The sequence below is a fragment of the Mustela nigripes genome, chromosome 7, assembly GCF_022355385.1.
Source record: "Mustela nigripes isolate SB6536 chromosome 7, MUSNIG.SB6536, whole genome shotgun sequence".
In the NCBI taxonomy this organism is placed as follows: domain Eukaryota; kingdom Metazoa; phylum Chordata; class Mammalia; order Carnivora; family Mustelidae; genus Mustela; species Mustela nigripes.
The window spans coordinates 123,456,374-123,476,546 of NC_081563.1; the positions used below are offsets into that span (position 1 = coordinate 123,456,374).

The window sequence follows — 20,173 nt, forward strand, 5'->3', positions numbered from 1 at the left end:
GAGACACAAACCAAACCAGGAAAGGATGCTGGGAAGGCCAACAAGGGGTCCATCACTCCTAAAGGGACCTGTGGGTCAAGGCAAAGAGGGGTTCAGAAACTATCTTGAGAGCCACTGGGATTTTAAATAAGACAGTGACTAGTAAGATCTGTTCTTCAGCAGAATGGCTTTGGTCACTCAAGGAAGAAGGTATTGGTTGTTACCACCCAGACCCATAAGCAATGGAAGGGAAATCCTGAGATGATACAGACATGGCGCAAGGAGAACATGGTTCTACACTGAGGCTCCCAGCAAATGTTCCTGGCAGGACAGAAAACCATGAAGAGAGGTCAGTGCTCTGCGTGTCCATCTCTAATGAGCATTGAATCTTATAATAATGCAGACCCTGACTCAGCAGATCTGGGGTGGGGCCTCAGATGGCACATTTCCAGAGTGCTCCCAGATGATGCTGATGATAGAGGACATACTTTGAGTGGTTAAGCTTCCAAGGCCACCCAAGTGCTCGTCCACAGATTAACTAATTGAGGCCACGGGAGGGCATGCCTGTGGGGTATCCAAGTAGGTCAGTGGCAGTGCCTATGCCAACCTAGCTTTGTGTCCACCAGTTCTCAGTTCCTGTGGGGCCCCCAGGACCTTCTGGGAGATTGTCAGAGGGCAGGCACTTGACTTGCTACTTAAGGGCAAAGGGGAGAGGACACGAACAAAGAGTTGATGAACCAAAAGTGCTTCCGGCACATCCTTGGACAGTGCAAATGGATCTGCCAACATGTGTGATGAGCTCTTCACACATCAGCCTGCTCTGAGGGTATCATGAAAGCGGACATAAATCTCTGCTGGGCTGCCAAAGGCCTGTTTCTCAGACAGAGTGATTGGCATAAAAGCACAAGACTCAAACATACGCTCACACTGGTGCAATCTCACATGTTTGGAGAACAAGCTGGTAATATGCATCAAGGCTTACAAAGGTGTTCATTCTAGTCAACCCTGTAATTTCGTGAGGGGAGGGGACGTCTAAGACAGAAATACATGGAAGAGAGGAGGAAGAAAACCAGCCATGACACTGAATGGCTACTGGGTAGCAACATATACCTAATTCTTAAAATCGCCCTGAATTGTAGACTTGAATATTGCTTCTCCTATGCGCATTTTAAAAAGAAGTTTAAGACTATAACTCAATCTCAAAGCAGTTATTTGCCCGAAAGTCTTCCATCCAACAGGTAATATTCAAATGAGAATTTGAAGCCAGGTCAAGCTGATCCGAAGGCTATGTTCCTTCCACCATCGCACAACACCATCATGTGCATATTAGGTTCATTACAGTGTTATTCGAAATAGAGAAAAACAGCAGTGGAATGGATAAGTAAATTAGGGTATATATACTCAATGGGAAATTATGCAGTCATTAAAAAAGATAAGCTGTTTCTATGATGCTATAAAAGCATCATGATTGTGATAAAATGCTTAATGAAAAATTACGATAGCAAATTTTATGTAATTATAGTTAGGTAAAAGATGTACGCATATTAAAGAGAAAATACAGGGGGAAATAATTGTTGTGCTAGGGGAAGAGATTATACGTGATTTTTCTCCTCTGATACCCAAACTTCCTGTAATATTGTTAGAAGAAGTGGCTGGGGAAGGCTAAAATTACAGAATACATGTGTTGGCGAGGACTGCAAAGGGCAGACTGTACCTATAAGGTCCTTAAGGGGAGTTCCAAACGCGGTCTTAAAACCACCACGCATGCTCCTGTCCTCCTGTGGCTCTGTGTTTTAGTCGGAATTGTGAAGACACTCTGGAGGAACCCTTCCAGTGTTGAGTTCCACCCCTCTGGCATCTGCCTTGGAAGGAAGTCACAGCACAGGTGCCTTATCCCAAGCAGCAGTGCCATCATTAAAAAGAACCGCCTTCCAGGACTGCAGATGGTACGCTCACACCGAGGGTGGGAAAGGACAAAGACGGCATCGAAGCATCACAGATGACATTATGACAGCCCTCTAGAGTGCTTGGAGGGCGGGATCCTGAGGCCATGTTAAGGTCCCAGGGAAAAGCGTGGCCTGATTGATGACGGATGTCTGCCATGGGAATGGTATTAGGGAGGAGAGGGGACATACAAATATCCGATATTCACCTCCATTTGTTAGGAAATATGCCTATGGAGACTCACATTTTGAAACTAGAAGTAAAACAGAACTATCCTTTCTAACTTTGGGTTTACAGATTTCCAACCAAACGCATGCATATTGTTCTAATCTCCCCACTCAGGTCCATTCCTCCTGAATGAAGAGGGTTATTATTTTGAAGAGGGTTATTATTTTCAGCACATTTCTACAATCAGTGGAAGGCACGTGAATGTCATTGCTTGTTACTGACAAATCTACCGAGCAGGACAAGGAAAGTGGAGATTCAAACTTTGGTAGCCAGCTGTGTAAAGAGATCCAGGTCATTTTTACCATATCCCCAAAATTCTGTCTTATATTCTAGGGAGATCAGCCAACATTACCCCACAATAGAATAATTAGAAAGCAAAATACCGCCTCTGTACTCAGGGGATCAGAAAGTCATTAAAAGGGATAGTTAAGTAGATTACACTGAAATTGGAAAATGTTTGACATAGCGAAAACCCAAATTTTGCAATATGGTCATAATCATGCAAAAGATATAATTGCACAAAGATGAGAAAAAAATAAACCCATGTGAAATGGCTGGCGTGTGAGGGCCTGGGAATGGGGTTACTTTCCTCTCTTCATCTCCCTAACACCATGTAGTGTTGTTGCAATGTCACTAACATCAAGAATAAATTCTTTTTAAAAAATCAAGCCATCCTAAAGAAGCCAATATTTAAATATGCTCTTTTCACTTCGATTCAAGTTTGGAGAACAGTTTTATCCATGCAACCAATATTTATAGAGTGCTAACTTTGTGTCAGGTACTGTTTAAGATACATGAGATGTAGGAGGAAAAAAAGATCCTCACTTTGACAAACTGACCTCTTGAAAGTAGAGCTCATGTAGTCTAGTATCTTAGGATTTTATGTGGTCCTATCAGGTTGTATCTGTCAGTTAACTGACGTCAAGAGTTACTCCTAACCACCGCTATTCCTCAGCCATCAAAGTGAACCTCCCCAACCTCCATTCATTAAACAAAACAAAACAAAACACAAAACAAAAAAAAATACACTGGTTTCAGTACCTACTGTTTTCCAGGTACTGCATACAGCACTGAGTTCTCAAGTAGTGACTCATATGGATGTGATTCCTGCCTTCATGACACCTTACAATATAGAAAGACACGTTTATAAATAAAGGCACAGTACTTGTGAATTGTGATGCATGTTTTCAGGACAGGAAGCAGGAAGACAGTGCTAGAGAACAATGGTGAATGAGTAGAGTCCTACTTAAGTGGAGACTGTGAGGAAGGGCCTTTCTGAGGAAGGAGTAGGCACACCGATCCCTGTCATGTGAGAATGGGTTAGTCATGGGAAAGGAAGTGGAAGAGCTTTCTGTCAGCTGAGAACTCCAAATGCATAGCGCCTGAGGTAGAAGGGAACGTAGTCTTTGGAGGACAAGAGAGAATGCCAGTGACAAAGCAAGGTACAAGGTCCTTGAGCCCTAAGCTGGTAGTTCTGATTTTATGTGAAATGCATTATTCTCTGTAGGTAAAATAATAAAAACTTGGGAGACCATAAAGAAAACTTAAATATAGAGAGATTATATATTGTACAGATGTCAACTACCACCCATGATGTTCTATATGTTCAATGCAATTCTGATTAAAACTACCACAGGGGTTTTCATTACATTTGTTAAATGGATTCTAAAATGAAAGAGCCAAGGGCAGGAATCATCAAGATGTTTCTGAAGGAAGATGAGGAGGAGAAGGCTCTGTCGGAGATCAAGATTAAGTGTGAGTGAACATAATCACAACTGCGTGTGGTTGTGAGAAGTGGTTGCCTCTGGAACAGAGCGCTCAGGAACAAATAAATGCATTTAAGGAATCCTGGCCTAGGTCACATATGGCTGGGTGGATCAAGGAAAAGGAGGGGTGATTTTTGAAAGAAAAAACTGGGAAACACGTGGAAAAAGTATTTATCTATACAGAAAAAAAATGAATTTGCACCCCATCTCACACCATACACAAAAATTAACTGCAGATAGAGACTCATATTCAGACAGAAAAACCCTACACCTTTAGTAGGAATATAGGGAACCATCTTTGTCACCTTGGTTTAGTGAAGAGCTTTTGAAGGACACAGAATGTGCTAACTAAATACGCAAAGACTGATAAAATTGACCATATTATATAATTAAGGGCTTTTGTTATCAAAAGATACTTTACAAGAAGCAAAAAATGGCAAGTCACATATGTAACTGACAAAATAGAACCAAAAATAAAGGACTACTACATATCAGTAATAAAACAGATAATCTAATAAGAAATGGGCAAGCAATATGAATGGGTATCCCACAGAAGAAAAAATGCAAATGAATAACAAATATACAAAAATATACTCAAACTTTCTTAACAATCTAGGGAATATAGAGCAATACAATGAGATGCCATTTTATACCTGTTTAACTGGCCAAAATTAATAATCCTGATAATACCAAATACTGGAGAGGATTTGGAATGGTGGGAGTGCCTATTTTTTGCTGGAATAAGTTGGTGAGACTAGTTTGGATATGAACTCAAGAGAAAACCTTATACATTTACAATAGGAGATATGCACAAAGGTGCTCATCACCAGTGTTGCCAGAGGCAACATCCTGGAAGCAATCCCAAATGCCTGTCAAAGACTAATGGATAAACGCTTTGTAGTATCTTCACATAGTGGAACATAATACAGCAGTTAAGACAAATGTAGGCTGAACTCATCAATAGGGATGACTGGTAGCAACATAATATGGAGTTGAAATGTTTCAAATTATAAGTTGTATATAACCTTTTATTAAAGTTAAGAGACTAATAAAACAAAAAATATGCTTTTAAGAAATGCATACAAGTTGTAAAGCTAGGTAAAAAGGAATTATATACAGGATTCAGGACAGCAGGGGGAGTCAGGAGGTTGAAATGAAAGATGCTTGTAAGTAGATAGAAGATACTGTCAAAGTTCTGGTTGTCTCAGTAACTGGTATGTTATTACAAAAATGAAATAAAGAGTGAGCACAAAAGAGGGTCATGCACAGACCAGTGAGGGAAGTGCTTCATGTAACTAGGAGTAAAAATAATTCAATTTGGAGGGGGGGGTGCCCAAGTGGTAGGCCAGAGTAGAAAGGATCCTTTGAAGTGATCTGGGGTCCAATGCTCCCAGGTCTTAGATATAATAAAAGCCAAGGCCCAGGGAGCAAAAGGGACTCACTCAAATACATTACTTGGCCATGGCAAATTAAAAGTCAGTCTTAAACTTCCTAACTGCATAATTCACTATTTGACTTGAAATGACACGAGCATGCTAAATATATACATAAAATAAAAAGAAGACTGAGCAATGACCGTTGTTATGACCTACATTCTGAAGGGTTCCGAAGGAGACCTGGTCTGTATGTGTGTATGTGAGCTTGCCTGCACACATGTACCTGCACCTGCTGTTTGTACGCATGTATATGCGCCTGCTGTATGTATGCCTGCATGTATTGAATCCAACATGATGTAGGCCAAGGCTCTGTACAAGTTTTAAGAAACCCTTTTTCTCTTAATCTAAAAAAGGAGTCCTTAGCTCCCAGTGAGGGGAGAAGAGCTACTGGCTATCTCCTGAGGCCAGTGAAAGGACAATCTCTGAATCACAGATTTGAATTCCAGCCTCTAGAGATTCCAGAAGGAAGCCTTCAATGTCCTGATGAGAGACAAGAGCATACAACCCCCATTCATTTGTTGTGGCTCTGACCACAACAGAAACGGAAGAGCCGGCCAGTTAAAAGCATCAAGTCCACACTACGTTGCCCAGTCCAGGTGGAATTCTAACAGGAGGAACAAGGTAAAACATGGGAGATGAAAAGAGAATGGCTTATGATGTTTAAAGAGGCACTTGGCAGCTTAGACACCGCCTCTGGGCACAGCTTATTGAAAGGACCACGTAGCCAAAGAGAGGGTTCTATCTCTAGCTGCGTGGCTGTGCGTACAACTGTTCCTCTACAAGGTCCTCTGGGTGCACAGCGCATCAAAACACAGGTTCCCTGCTACATAAGGAACATGAAGGAGAGCCAGGGCTGTGCCAGATACAGAACTACCTTGTCATTTCTTTCCCTCCACCCTCTGAGGACAACAGCAAATGCCGGCAATTAAAGTTTAACCTGGGGATTTTTTTTTTTTTTATTTCAAAATTGTCCTTGAGAGGAATTATGGCAGAAGCACACGAGAGACAGCAGAGAGCCTACAGCAATTATAGGGAGCGTCCCCCATACCATTCCTATGGCAGGGATAGGAGGTGCCCTAGAGTTCCTCCAGTCTGGAAGAAGACAGACAGAGCCCCACATCTCTGGGGTCACCAACAGTCAACTCTCCAAAGAAACAGAGTGATTCTGAGCATGTCTTTGAGCATACACAGCCTCACACACATGCAGAGGAACACCTAAGTACATGCGTGCGTACACACCTGCCAGCGGGCAACCACATAAACTCACACACATATGGGCTCCTACACACACACGCCAAAACAAGCACGCTCACCCACACATGCCCACTGCGGGGTAACTCTCTCTGCGGCAACTTCTACTGTTTTCTTACAGCTACACCGATGATTCATGTTTATTGCGAAAGCCTTCCTGGTTGCCAGGAGAACATGATTTGCTGTTCTTCAGGTAACAAGCGCTACGCATCTGTTGATGCCCTGCTGTCACGTTACCTGGCTCCTCCCCAAACACCCAAGACGTAGTAGAAAAAAGAAACACCCTGAGGCAAATATACAGGCTTTCCTGACATTCCACAAGTGGATGACAGGCAGCTCTAATGGTCTCACTTACATAAAGGCAACTTATTCACATCAGAGCACAACTTCCTTCCCTTCCAGACTCCGAGTGCCAGAAATAATTCTTTTCAACCCATAGCCGTTTCTACTGAGACACCTGTCAACCTGCTTGTCAGCCCAGCAGGCCTGTGTAGGGCATCTACCCAGGGATGCCTGCGGTTTTCAAGGCTGTAGGAGAGCAAGAGCCTGTGGAGGTTGAGTAATGGGCTGGAGGTTAGGAAAAATGGCTCCCAAGCATCCCAGGGCCCAGACTTTTAAGATTTAGAAGAAGCCCCTGGGAAGATCTATTGAATTTTGTGTGTCCATCTATCTTTTTTTAATCTCACACATAAACAAGAGAACTAATTTCTCCTATGCAGGGGAGGGAAAATATTCATAGGGTGAGGTGTGTGCTGGGCTCCTGCTCAGAATTGCAAGATGGCGCTAGTAAGACACCACGGGGTACTGACAGACTGGCACGGCCCTGTGTGCCTTCACTTGCTCCACTAAGTGCTTAGCGACTGTGAAGGAAAAAAAAAAAAAGGCCACAGAGCTTCTTGAATGTGAGCCTTAGAATAATTACTATGCAGCACCTGCGTAGGGTGCGTTGGCTATAACATCAGGTAATGTTGGATTCTGGCAGAGTCGGTGAAGACAAGGGAAGGCCAGAGTCCAGCCTGGGTTTATTTAGCTAGTATTTGGCTAGGATAACATATCAGAGTGAATTTTTTGGATTCATTTTATGCAGTATTTTTCCCCAACCTTGGATGTGCATTAGAATTTCCTGAAGAACTTAAAAAACAAAACGAACGAACAAACAAACCAAAACACATGGATAAAGACTCTTTTCCCAGAGATTTGGATTAATTTGAATGCAGTGAGACCCAGGCATCCACCTTCCATCTATCCATTTATGTATCTAACTACCTATTTATGTGTATGTTTTGGGGCTCTCAAGATAGGATTCTAATCTTCACTAAACTCACTAAATTCACTAAAATTGTTAGATTAAAGTTTCACCATTATCCATTGTTAAAACAAAGCACACATCTACAGTTCACCCAAGGAGTATTTATTGAGCACACACTACATGCAAATTTCTGTTTTAGGTCCTAAATATACATTGCAAAGCAAAAACGGAAGTGGCCAGCATCAGTTCAAGACCAAAGGCTCTTGCGTCGGAGAACAAGGTAAGAACCACTGACATAGTTCAATTCTAAGGTCATCTGCGGGCAGAATTCCATCTTGCTCAGGAAGGCTGTTTTTTGTTCTATTCAGATCTTTGCCTGACTGGGTGAGGCCCACCAACACGGTGGAAGCCACCTGCTTTACTCCAAGTCCATTGGCTTAGATGCTAATCTTCTCTGAAAATACCCTCACAAAAATATCCAGAGTAATATTTGACCTCATATCTGGGCACCTCGGTTCAACCAAGTTGACACATCAAATAACCATCACGTGGCCCACGCCCTTATGAGCCTAGAGGTCCCAGAGATGACCCCAAAGCAGACAAACAACAGGAGTTCAGATTGTGAAAATGGTAAGGGAATATGGAAGCAAGTTGCTGGATGGAGTGGACAGGAGAGGGAAAGCGTCTCTTGGAGATGAGTAAGAGGAAGGAGCCAGTCGTGAGAACTCTTAACGTGACAAGTGCTACAATGCAAAGCCACGTGAGCTGCAGAGAATTCGGTGGGATTGAGAAAATCACAGAAGGCCAGGGAGGGGGACCGGTACACAGAGGACAAGGGATGACATTAGAGGCAGGCAGGCAGACCCCAACCATTAAGACCAAGCCAAATTAGGAGAGAGATGTGATTGGATTTACCTGTTCAGGTGTTCTGTCTGGCTGCAGAGTGCAGTGGAATTGTGTGAGTGGGGGGTTAGGGGATGAGTAGCGAGGTCCTGAAAGGATCGAGGCATCGGTGAGTGGTGGAGACCTAACCTCTGTCTATTTCGGCAGAAGGAGCCATCAAACATTCTAGAGCATGAGATGTATGGCAGGTGGGGAGGAATGAATGATTCCCCCATTTCTGGCTTAAACAATTCAAAAGAAAGAAGAGCTTTTTTTTGTTGTTCCTAGTTAGAGCCTGGCTCAAGTTATACCTAATAACCGCCCGCATTATGCAAATTGTGTATCCTAATTAACGTAGATCCAGCCTGAATTATGCAAATTCTTGCTTGGGCTGTGTTAGTCACTTCCTCTTATACCAACTTCTGCTCATCAGGACCACATTCCATACCACCCCCCGACCACCCCTCTGTGGACCAGAGCCATGTGTGAGTCTGGGGAAGAGCAGGACCTAAGGGGCCATTGTAGCCAAGCCAAAGGACAAGAGAAAGGTGTGCCTGGTGAGTCAGCACCTCCTGAGGGCCTCCTTCTGTGAGAGCTGGCTGGGAAGCCCAAGCCTGCAGCCAGCCCTCCTCTCTCCATCCCCACGTGCCTGCTCCAATCCCAGGCGGAAGCCCTCTGCGCCTCAGCCTTCTCATCATGTGCTCTGACGGAATGTGGATTTCTGGGGCCCCTGCTTTTTGCTTAGACCAAGCCCAGTCATCTGTATGCTGGAAAAATATTGACAATCCTCTGACCTATCGTACCTTTTCAAAGCGCTTCCACACGGGAATGCCGCCTTATTTTATGGAGGCGAAGTCTGTGTTTTATTTAACTCGGAAGGCCAGGAGCCTAGAATAGCTTGCAAGATAAATGTCAATCAACTCCAGCATAATCAAGACACCCATTCCTGCCTCATTAGGGTCCTCTCATTCCCTTTAAGCTTCTCAGATTTATACACTGTAATTAGAAACTTGGTGATTCTCAGTGCTCCACAGCAAGGCTTACTGGGAAGTTTCACGTGTCTGAATTTTAAATATTTTCACACTTCGTTAACCCAGTTGCCAGTGTAACATCTTCTGGCCCAGTTCCTTCACACTGTGTGGTTTTTATTTTTGGACAGAGACGAGAACAATTAATTGAATTGAAACACGTATTGATTACTATTTTTCATGAGCTCCGAACAGCTTGCCTCTGAATGATTTTATTGAAGAGTTTTTAAACAACAGGCTGGATTGTTTCCTCGGTGACCCCATTCTGGTTGCAAGTGCCCGTCTACAGTTGCAAGGGTCTGTTATGGGCGAGTTGTGTCGTTTGTGAGAGCTGAGTCGGAGTGGGAGAGGCCACGGCAACCTTCACAGGCAGGCCCCGGACAGGGGAACCCTGCTATCTCGTTCAAACCCAAGCAGGGTTCTGGAAAAGTCTAGGGAGATGGCTTGATGTCCACATCTCTGGTGAAGCCACTCAGCCCTCCGGTCCCATGTGAGCAGGGATATTACTCCGTTCATTCAGTGGCTACATGGAAGCATCCTTCCTTCAAGGCCTGCAGTGTTTTCATTAAGCAGAGCTTCCTGGGTCTAAGCACTGAACTTATAAGCTGTCTTAGGCCAGTGTTTCCCATATTTGCATGTGCACATGCGTCATTGGGAGATCTTGTTAAAATACAGACTCTGATTCTGTGGGTCTGGGCTGGAACCCGAGATTCTGCATGTCTGATGTTGATCTGCTGGTTTGTGGCGACGAGGCCTCCGACATTACCCAGTTCTGAGCACTATGTGTCACAGTGTTAGGAAACTGATCACAGAGGTGCACTCTGTATGTGGCCCTAAAGTACAAATCCCCAAAGATCTGAGGCCATGGTCTAATTCATCCTAAGGCCTCCTGTCACAGTGAAGGTGAGGCTGGTTTCGGTGGGTTCTGAGGAGCACTCTGAGCTCCCACTTCAGTGCCCAGGGAAAGAGGTCATAACTGCTGGAGGTATTAGACTGTTTCACAGCCCCAGAGGGGCATTAGGCTTAGGGCTAGAATCCCATTCCTTAGGGAAGGGAGGTCCATGGTCTCATGGTCCATGGCTCCAGGGAGCACATCTAGATAAGAAAGTCCTGACTGAAAGAAAGGCGTCAAAGACCAGGTTAGCAGCAGGAAAGAGGCAGATGTGACAAAGTTCTCGCGTCTTCCATCTGGATACAAGATCTTCCCATAAGGAGCTGAGCCCTCCTTGCAGTATTACAGGAGATGGAAATGTCCTGGCCTCTGGCACCTTTTCCAGATGTCTCCAAGATGCCTGTGTACCCACAGCCCATTAGCCACACAAAAGCCAGGTAATCTTTTAAAGAATATAAATCGGATTCTTTCATTTCTCTACTTAAAATTCTCCTAGGGCTTTCTATGTTTCTCAGGATAAAACACAAACACTAGAATTCCTGCACAACCTGACCCTGCCCACACATTTCCCACGTGATCTCATCCTCCTCCTCCAGGGCTCCTGAAGCTACAGTCACCCTGATCTTCTTCCTGTTTGTTAAACTTGTCAAAGTCATTCCTACCCCAGGGCCTTTGCCCTAGCTGTTATTCTTCAAGTGTCATCACTGCTTTTGTGTTCAAAGACTCTGGCTGCAGGCAAAGTTTCAATAGCAGAGCAACTCCAAAATGAGGTATTAACCTGTGATTTTATGGATATGACATGGATTTATTTTTCTCTTGATTCTTACTCAGCTGAGGCCTGGAATGATCTGACACCATCATATTACAAAGAGGGGATGTAAGCCCAGAGAGAGAATGAGACATAACCAAAGCCACTCAGATTTGGCAGAACTGTCTAAGGAGGGACACAGAGGTTGTGACTTAGACTCATAGGAAAGGAAATTGAATTTTTAAAATTTACTTGAACCTACTATACTGAATAATATATACAATATTTACATAGTCACAATGTAGTCCTTCACCACATCCACTGCCCTTTTGACTTTTCACTTTGCCAAGTCCAAGATTATATATAGGATGGTAGAGAGAATCCTAGATTGATTTCTCTTCTATTTGTGTTAGCCTATTTTTCTTTGTCACAAAATATACTGTTTGAGACCAGAAGAGGGTGATTTGTAATTTATGGGTTCCTCTCTAGAAATTACAACCAGAACCTAATTTTAAAAATCAAATTGGTTTCATCTAATTAAATTTGGATATTGCCTCATAAACACATACTCTGTTATAAATGTCTTTAAAAGCAAGGTCTCCTGCTTGTGAGCTGGGGCAGGAATGGGTTGAACCCAGCGTGGAAGGGACTCCCTGTTTCTCTACTCAGGAGGACATAGTCTCATATCAATTGCTGAAGTTTTTTTTAAAGATTTTATTTATTTATTTGACAGACAGATCACAAGTAGGCAGAGAGGAAGGCAGAGAGAGAGAGAGAGAAGCAGGCTTCCCACTGAGCAGAGAGCCTGATGCAGGGCTGGACCCCAGGACCCTGAATTTTTGACCTGAGCCCAAGGCAGAGGCTTTAACTCACTGAACCACCCAGATGTCCCAACTGCTGAAATTTTCTAAGCAGTGGTGTGGTCTAGAGCACTACTGAGCCAACGGTCACGCCTGTCTGAACCATCCAGGACTCTCGTTCACATGGAGACTCTGATTTAGGAGGTCTAGTGGGGCCCGAGATGATATATTTCTAACCTGGTAATGCAATGCTGCCAGTCCATGGGCCACACTGAGTAAATGGTAAGGCATCCACACTTGAATTTAGGACCCACAAATTTGCCACCTCAGCTCTATGACCTTGGTCTCCACACATGACCTCTCCGACATTCGACTTCCTTATCATTATGTACTGTGAGAGCTAACGTTTACTGATGCTATTTTTTAAATGCCAAACACAGCATTAAACATACATAGATATTTATGGATCAGTGTAAGTGAGAGGCTACTTGATGTGCCGACGGTTACACAGCACACAAGGAGCAGAGCTAGGGTTCAGAACTAGGCTGTTGGACGTCAAAAGCCAGCATTCTTACTTTCTGAGGCTCCACTAACTTGGGAAGCACATGGTCACAGCTATGCTTTTTTAAAAAAATATTTTATTTATTTATTTGACAGATCACAAGTAGGCAGAGAGGCAGGCAGAAAGAAAGAGGAGGAAGCAGGCTACCCGCCGAGCAGAGAGCCCGATGCGGGGCTGGATCCCGGGACTCTGGGATCATCACCTGAGCTGAAGGCAGAGACTTTAACCCACTGAGCCACCCAGGCGCCCTGCCATGTTTATGCTCAAAATACAATGACCTCAGCCCATGACCTCTTTGGCTCCCTTCATAACAACATCCAAGAAGTATAGCATACTCCCGAAAGGTGACCTCCAGAGCTCACAAACAAGTCACACGGCTACAGCCTTCCATCCCTGGCTCTCTGTAATCACAGCCCAAAGAGCAGCCAAAAAGCTACCTGAAGGTGTCTCGGCAGAGCTTTGTCTGGGACAACCCATCGCAGAAATGCCGGCATCCCCAGTGACTGGTCTTAGAAACTGCACAAGATTCAGGGCTCACATGCAAAAGAGAAGAAGGGTGCCCTGTGCCAATCTATGCCCACCTTGGTGCCCAGAGCTCCAGAGAGTGTGCCGCACAATGAGTGTCAACTTTGAGGAACTACTGCTCAAACAGCGTGTGCCGCTCACGGCTGGGATCACTCTCTTGCTCTCTCTCCATCCATGCCTCTCTTCTTCTCATAGACCGGCACGACCTGCTTTCCCAACCCAGCCCAGCGTACATCCCATTAGAGGAAGAAGTATGCGGCTCCCAAGGAAGAAGTCGGTCTGTGCAGGGACAGGACTCTTCCTTCTACATGACTGAGCCCAGTGGTTTCCAAGTGCAGCTAGGCACAAGGACTAGGGCCTTTTCAGGACAAAGTTGTCCTCAATTCAAGGCAGAAAAAGAGAAAATAAGGAGACTCATGAGTTATTCATAAAGCTAAATTTATGCAATTTGAAGGACTGCCTTTTATTCTTAAATTATGTCCTTTCTGTATTTTTGAAATGATGTCTTTTATGAAATGATATTAATAAAAAATGGTAAAGAAATGTATGTTGGTCCTCCAAACCTTTTGAAGTGTTACTGGCCTGTGAATTCCAGAAATCTTGAACATCTGGCATAGAGAGCCATTTATGTAATAGTACCAAGTAACTTAACTCCCAGAGTTCTGGGTCCTTTCCCTCTGCTTTACAAAGAACTGGTCGCCACACACCATGGATGTCTATTTCACTTGTATTGGTTGGGGGGGTGGTCACAAAGAATGACAGGTTGCTTTGAAATGATGGGGCTTTGTCTCAGGTGAGGACCCGCTATTCCCTGGTGAGGTACTACTGAGCACATTCTGGGCAAAGTCGATAGGGCCCCTTCCCTCCTCTAGCAAGTTCCCCAGGAAGGAAGCTCCTCCCAACCATGTGGCCCAAGATGGAGCCTTAGGCAGCTCTTCTTTAGGGGAAGGCTGGATGTGGTGAGCTAAGGCATCTTCCGGAGGTGTTTTCTTTAGCACCATGCATGGTGGATGGCGTTCTCCTTTCTCAGAGAGCTCTGGGGTCCTTCCAGGTCTCTCTAGAGAGCTCCTGTGCCCACCAAATTCACCTAACTGTTTCTCCCTCACCACTGCTCTTTGACTTTCCTCCCTTATGTGGGGATGTTCTTTCCCAGCTCGCTCTCAGTGCACCTCAGTACCTCTCACTGCCTTCCCGCATGAGCCCTCGGTGTCTGCAGTGCATTTCAGCCCAGGGGAGCTCGGAACCTTGCCCACCTCAGACCCTCCAGTGGAGCCCGGAAGCAGCCCTCACCACTTCCATTCTACAGAGGAGGAAGCGGGCCTGGAGAGGGGAAGAACTGCCAGAGATCACGTGAGACTGTGGATGCTAGGCTCCATCCCTGCAGCTCTGGCTTCGACACTCTTCCCTCTGCACCTCTGCACAGCTGAGTTCTCCACTCTGCACCTCTGCACTGCCAAGCTCTCCACCACAGCGCTTGCCACAGTCTCCGGGGGTCTCCAGATATGCAGGGGCAGGGCGGGGGAAGGGAGGAGAGTCAACTTTGACCCCATCTCAGTACCAGCATTCAGCCCGACCTGCCTTATTGAAGGTTTGTTGCTTGTGTCTGTTTTGCAGTGGACTTCTACACACTTTGCTCTAAGTTGGAAAGTTTTCAGGAAGCCACCTGGTGTTGGCTTGATGGGTGTCTTCCTGCCAGAGGGGGTTCTGTTCCCCCTCTGATAGGATAAGGCCCTGCTGATGCTGGGAGGGCGCTTTCTGACCCCGTCACCAGAGCAGCAATAAAATACGCTGTGGCTGCAGTGATATGAGGGCTCAGGAATCACATAGCCCCAGGGCAGAGACTGACATTGGGATTCTCCTGGAAGCCCAGAAGCTGGCAGGTGTAGGATGAGTATCAGGGGAGCACTGTGGTTTTCCAGACAAACTGAACTATCCTACTGTTGGCCAGGCAGGGGTCTCCTTGGCTATGCCGGGACAGTCTGCCTCCCCGGGTGCCGACTCCCTTCTCAAGACATCAGTCATCACTGCAGTGTGCGGTGTGTCCAGTTTTCTTTGTCACTGGGGCTGTCAAGCAGCTCGGCTGTATGCCCTTGTGTCTCCTTCCCACTACATTGTCAGAAACCCCTGCCTGAGTTGTGTCTCTCACTCACCTTCAAGCCCTCAATGGAGTTTGCACACAGGAGGCACGCATCCCACTTCAAACTGATGCAAACTGAACATAGCCAAGCCAAGTGATACAGCAAACGGGTCTTCCTACCTCATAGAGTGTGATGACCCCATTAGTCTCGTTGGGAGGCTTCCACTGGATGTAGATCTTCTCCTCAAAGGGCCCTCCTTGGATGGATTCTAGGGGAACAGCTCCTGGAACTACAGAAGGGAAAAGTTAGGAACCTGATGTCACCTTCCACTCCATTTCCCCAGCCCCATTAACCTAGAACAGCAGTTGGCCAAGCTTTCCTATGAAGAATCAGATAATGAATACTTTGGGCTTCGTGGGCATACAGTCTTTGTCACAATTGCTCAGCTTTGTGTTTATAGCACAAAAATAACCACAGAAATCCAGAAATAAATGGGTGTGGCTGTGTTCCAATAAAACTTTATTTAAAAAAAAAAAAACACACTAGACTGCTGTTGACCCATGGGCCAGAGTTTGCTAACCCCTCTCCTGGATCGTCAATGGTCTTTCATCTCACAGACTGAGCAAGTCTGACTTTGAATTAAACTGACCAGCACAGGGAGAACATCAGTAGGTACCAGTACTCCTGGTGGGCGGGATTCTAGAATCAGACTCTTGCCTTAAGATTAGTAACTGAGGTATGCAAAGTGAGCTTCACTACCATTTTCTTGACCTTGTCAGATCCAACAGGATCCATGCGTCTTGAAACCTCAGTCCAATTACAAGAAGTCTGTCTCATTCCAAGAAGGCAGCTAGTTTGTCTCACTGCTGAGTCCACATTGCCTGCCACATGGTAGAAGCTTAATAACCACTTGCTGGTTGGTCGAGTAGGTGAATAAATGACCCATGCCAGCATTGTGCCCTAATGAGCAAATCCATTCCTAGGCTGTTTCTGTACCCAGGTCAGTTTTCCTGGCAGCATCCTCCTGCTGGATTCCAGCATCATTATGACAGTCTGGAAGATACTGAACCATAAAATAAATGATTCTCCAAACTTCCAGTTATAACCCCCTAGGGAATCATGAATACATGTAAATCGTTACCGGATCTATTTATATTTTGGCATTATAAAAGCAGGTACTTTTGCTAAGCACTTACTCTTTGATCAGAATTTTACATACATTATTTCATCTAAGCCACAAAACAGCTCTGCCCAGTATGTATTATCTCGTTTGTGCTGATAAGGGAACTGAGGCTAAGAGAATTAAATAACTTGCTCAAGGTCATCCGGCTCTTAAGTTGTAAAGAGGGAACTGAACACCTGTCTGTGAGCTTCAAAGCATATACTCTTAATCATCATGCTATGCCTCTCCCGATATAGCCTTGGCCATATGTAGCAATCAGTTCCCTATTGTTAAATTAAAATATATTTAGTTTTTCTCATTATGGACATGATACGCAGAATTTTTTGAATATTAAGAATATACAGATAGGGTAAAAAAAGAAAAGAACAAATCACTCACAATCCCCATAACTGGGGATATTTTTCCAGTATTTTTATGCCTATGCATATACATATTTTGAAAAATTAAACTCCTACAGCGCATAGTCTGTTGTGACCTTCTTTTATCACTGAACGAAACACAGATTAAAAAAAAAAAAAAAACCTTAAATGTTCTTTGGGGCCATGCATTTTAATGCCCCATTATAGTCACCATTATTATTGGGCATTAAAATTGGTCTGAATTTTTTATGATTATAAGTAACATTGCAATGAGAATTCTTATAAATAAGCATTTTCATGAAACTCTGCTGATCTCCCTAAGAGAAATTCTTGGAAATTAATTTATTGGGCCAAAGTAGATGAACTATTTTATTTTTAAGGCTTTTGACATGTCTTGTCAGATTGCCTTCCACAGAGTTTGTACCATTCTGAGCTCCCCAAAAGAAGAACATGACTATTCCCAATCCTTGCCAACACTGACTATTTAAAAAATTAAGTGTATGTGTGTGTATCCTTTTTTGAAAACTGGAGAGTGCAGGTTTTTTTTTTTCCAGTTTAATTGGCCATTTGCATTGATTCTTTTATGAACATGCTCTTTATACCCTGTTCTCATTTTCCTCTATGGTTCTTCATTTTTGTCCATCGTTGTCTTATGGGTTTGTAATTATAATCTGTTTTTAAAGATATACGATTTTTTTTTTGCATAGATTACAAATATTTTTGTCAGTTTTTCACTTGCTTCTTGACTCTTTAAGGTATCTAGAAGCTTCTAAGTTGTCAGATCTCTAATTGCTTTCCCTTATCTATTCATCCTTGTCACAAACATCAGGACTTTGAGGTAAGCGCACAAAGTATCGGGAGAATTATAACAAGCAGAGAAAATCTAGTCTGGTAAGTCAGGATGCTCAGTGGGAGATAAAAGACAATGGATTAGTAAAAGTTTCTAGGGTGAAAGTGTGGGGGGTAGGTGTTGGAATGTGGTGAGTCACTTTGTGGGGGCAACCGTGGAAGAAGCAAGGCCATCCTGGAAAGAAAGGATGGTAATTCGTCAACAGGGTGATGATGGTACAGAAAAGCAACAGATGGTGCAGGAGATTGGCAGCTGCTTAGCGAATGTGATTTGGTGGTGATGGATAAGGGGGAAACAGGGAAGCGCTGTGTCAAGAAAAAACCCAGCTTGTCTGTTTTAGACACCTGGAGTGGTCAGAGTGCTGTTCATAGAAAGGGAGCCTTAGAGGAGGGCTAGTTTTGGAAAGGAAGCTGGTGGGTTTTGTGACGCGTTGCTTGAGGTGTGTGTAGAACACCTAAATGGCAACACTAAGTAGCAGGTAGACAGATCAGATTGGGTGACTACTTAGAGGGGCACCAAAAAGCAGGTCCAAGGCTAAGCCAAGAGGAACTACAATCTTAAGAATCAAAAGGAAACGAAGAAACTGAGAAACCGAGAAGCCATGATTCAGAGAGGAACCTCTGAACCAGGAATGAGGGCTGTCATGGAAGTAGTTGAAGGGGGATCTAGAAGGGACTGGTTCACAGTGATGGATGTGACTGGATAGTCATGGAAACTGTGTGCTTCAATTTGCCCACTGAATGTACTGTCTTCAAGGTTACCTGTGAATTACACAAGAATAACTGAAGGGGAAAGCTGGCCTCACAGCCCTCCTCCTGTGGATCGAGGAGAGAGCCAAAGGTGAGGGACTGTGCCCACACCGGTCAGCGATTTGGGCCACGAGGGGCAGGGAGACAAGAAGAGCAGGGATGGACTATGGGCCACATCAGTGGCCCCTATGCCCCATGGGCGGGAGAGGTTATGACGGAATGGCAGGCGATCAGGAAAAATCCAAAAGTGAAGTAAGAGGTAGAAGAGTGGAAAAGAGACAGGAAATGACTGGAGTGGTGCTGTCCTGAAAAGACAGGAGTGGTGGTGGGTGGAAAGAAAGCACCTTCCCTCTTGCAAGAGAAGACGAGAAAATGTGCAGCTGCTTTGGAGAGGACAGAGCTGAGGTGTCCTTAGGGCTCCATCTTCTTGAGAAGCGAGAGTGAAACCATCTGCCAATAGTCAGGAAATTCAAGAAGCTTTAAGTGGTGCGAAGTGAGCTGGATGGAGAAATGTAGAGGCCAATCTTCCCAGGGGAGGCTGCGAGTGTGACGATCAAGCTGCGACCTGTTCTCCTCCAATTCCAGTTTGGAGAAAATTCTCTTTCTCACCCCAGGTCGGAAGAAGGGTCATCTGTATGTTCTTCTATGGGATTTATCCCCACCTTCCTTTGAAACCTAACTCATTAATCCATCTGGAACGTATTTTATACACTGCACAAAGTAGAAATCTAAGTACAGTTCTTTACAGTTTTCTTAGGACAATTCATTGACCGGTCAGAACTTTCCCCAGTGATTTAAAATGCCATTTTACTAGCATGTTCGATGATTTTATAGGCTGACATGTGTTGTGTGGCTCCTGTTCTGTTTCACTGAGCCTCAGCCTCTTCTTCTGACAGTATCTTTCTGCTGTGTACATATAACACGTTTGAATAGTTGACAGAAAAAAGCTCTTTTTTTATTATTATTATTCTTTTGTGAAGTTTCCTGGGCTCTCACTATCCATTTGTTTTTCTAGAAGAGCTTTGGAAAAATTTTACAAAACTTCAAAAATGTTCCGGTCAAACTTTTGTTCCAGTTGTATTCTTTACTTCTCTGAGGGACAAATGACGTCTTTTTGTAATGGGTCCTCCTATCAGTAATGCTGCCTAAATCTTCACCTATTAATGTTCCTTTTTTGTCCCTCCCTTAAAAATCTGTTTTTAAAATTTCTTACAAATTGCATTCCTAGGACTTTATTGCTTTTGTTCATATTACTTTCTACTCTATTAAAAAGCTTTTCTTGTGAAATCTGTCATAAGACAAAAATACATGGAATAAATGTATTTTATAGTTCATAAAATAATTATGAAGTGAACACACATGTACCCACTATTCCCTCTAAGAAATAAAATATCACTGTTTCACTGAAGCACCCTGTGTATCTGATACTGCTGACTTCTCTCTCCCCCTTCCAAAAACCAAAACCAAAAACACTCAATCGTGTAACTAACCTGAATTTTATGTTAATCATTCTCTTTATTGGGAGTTATATATATATACTCAGACCTCATACTAAGACATCATTTTGTTTCTTCTGGCTTTCTTATACATACATACATTCTTATACCTACATACTTTCTCATACATTCTTTTTTTTTTTTTTTTTTTTTTTTTTTTTTTTTTTT

General features: G+C 43.9%; 1 protein-coding gene across 12 annotated transcripts in view; it reads right to left on the bottom strand.

Moving 5' to 3' along the window:
• The window catches only part of PTPRT (protein tyrosine phosphatase receptor type T), a 1,054,416-nt gene that overhangs the window by 377,253 nt on the left and 656,990 nt on the right, over nucleotides 1-20,173 (bottom strand). For all 12 annotated transcript variants that reach the window (XM_059407029.1, XM_059407023.1, XM_059407028.1 and 9 more), the window contains exon 9: nucleotides 15,548-15,657. In XM_059407029.1, the coding sequence (XP_059263012.1) occupies nucleotides 15,548-15,657 (110 nt within the window). The remainder of the gene's footprint in view (nucleotides 1-15,547; nucleotides 15,658-20,173) is intronic.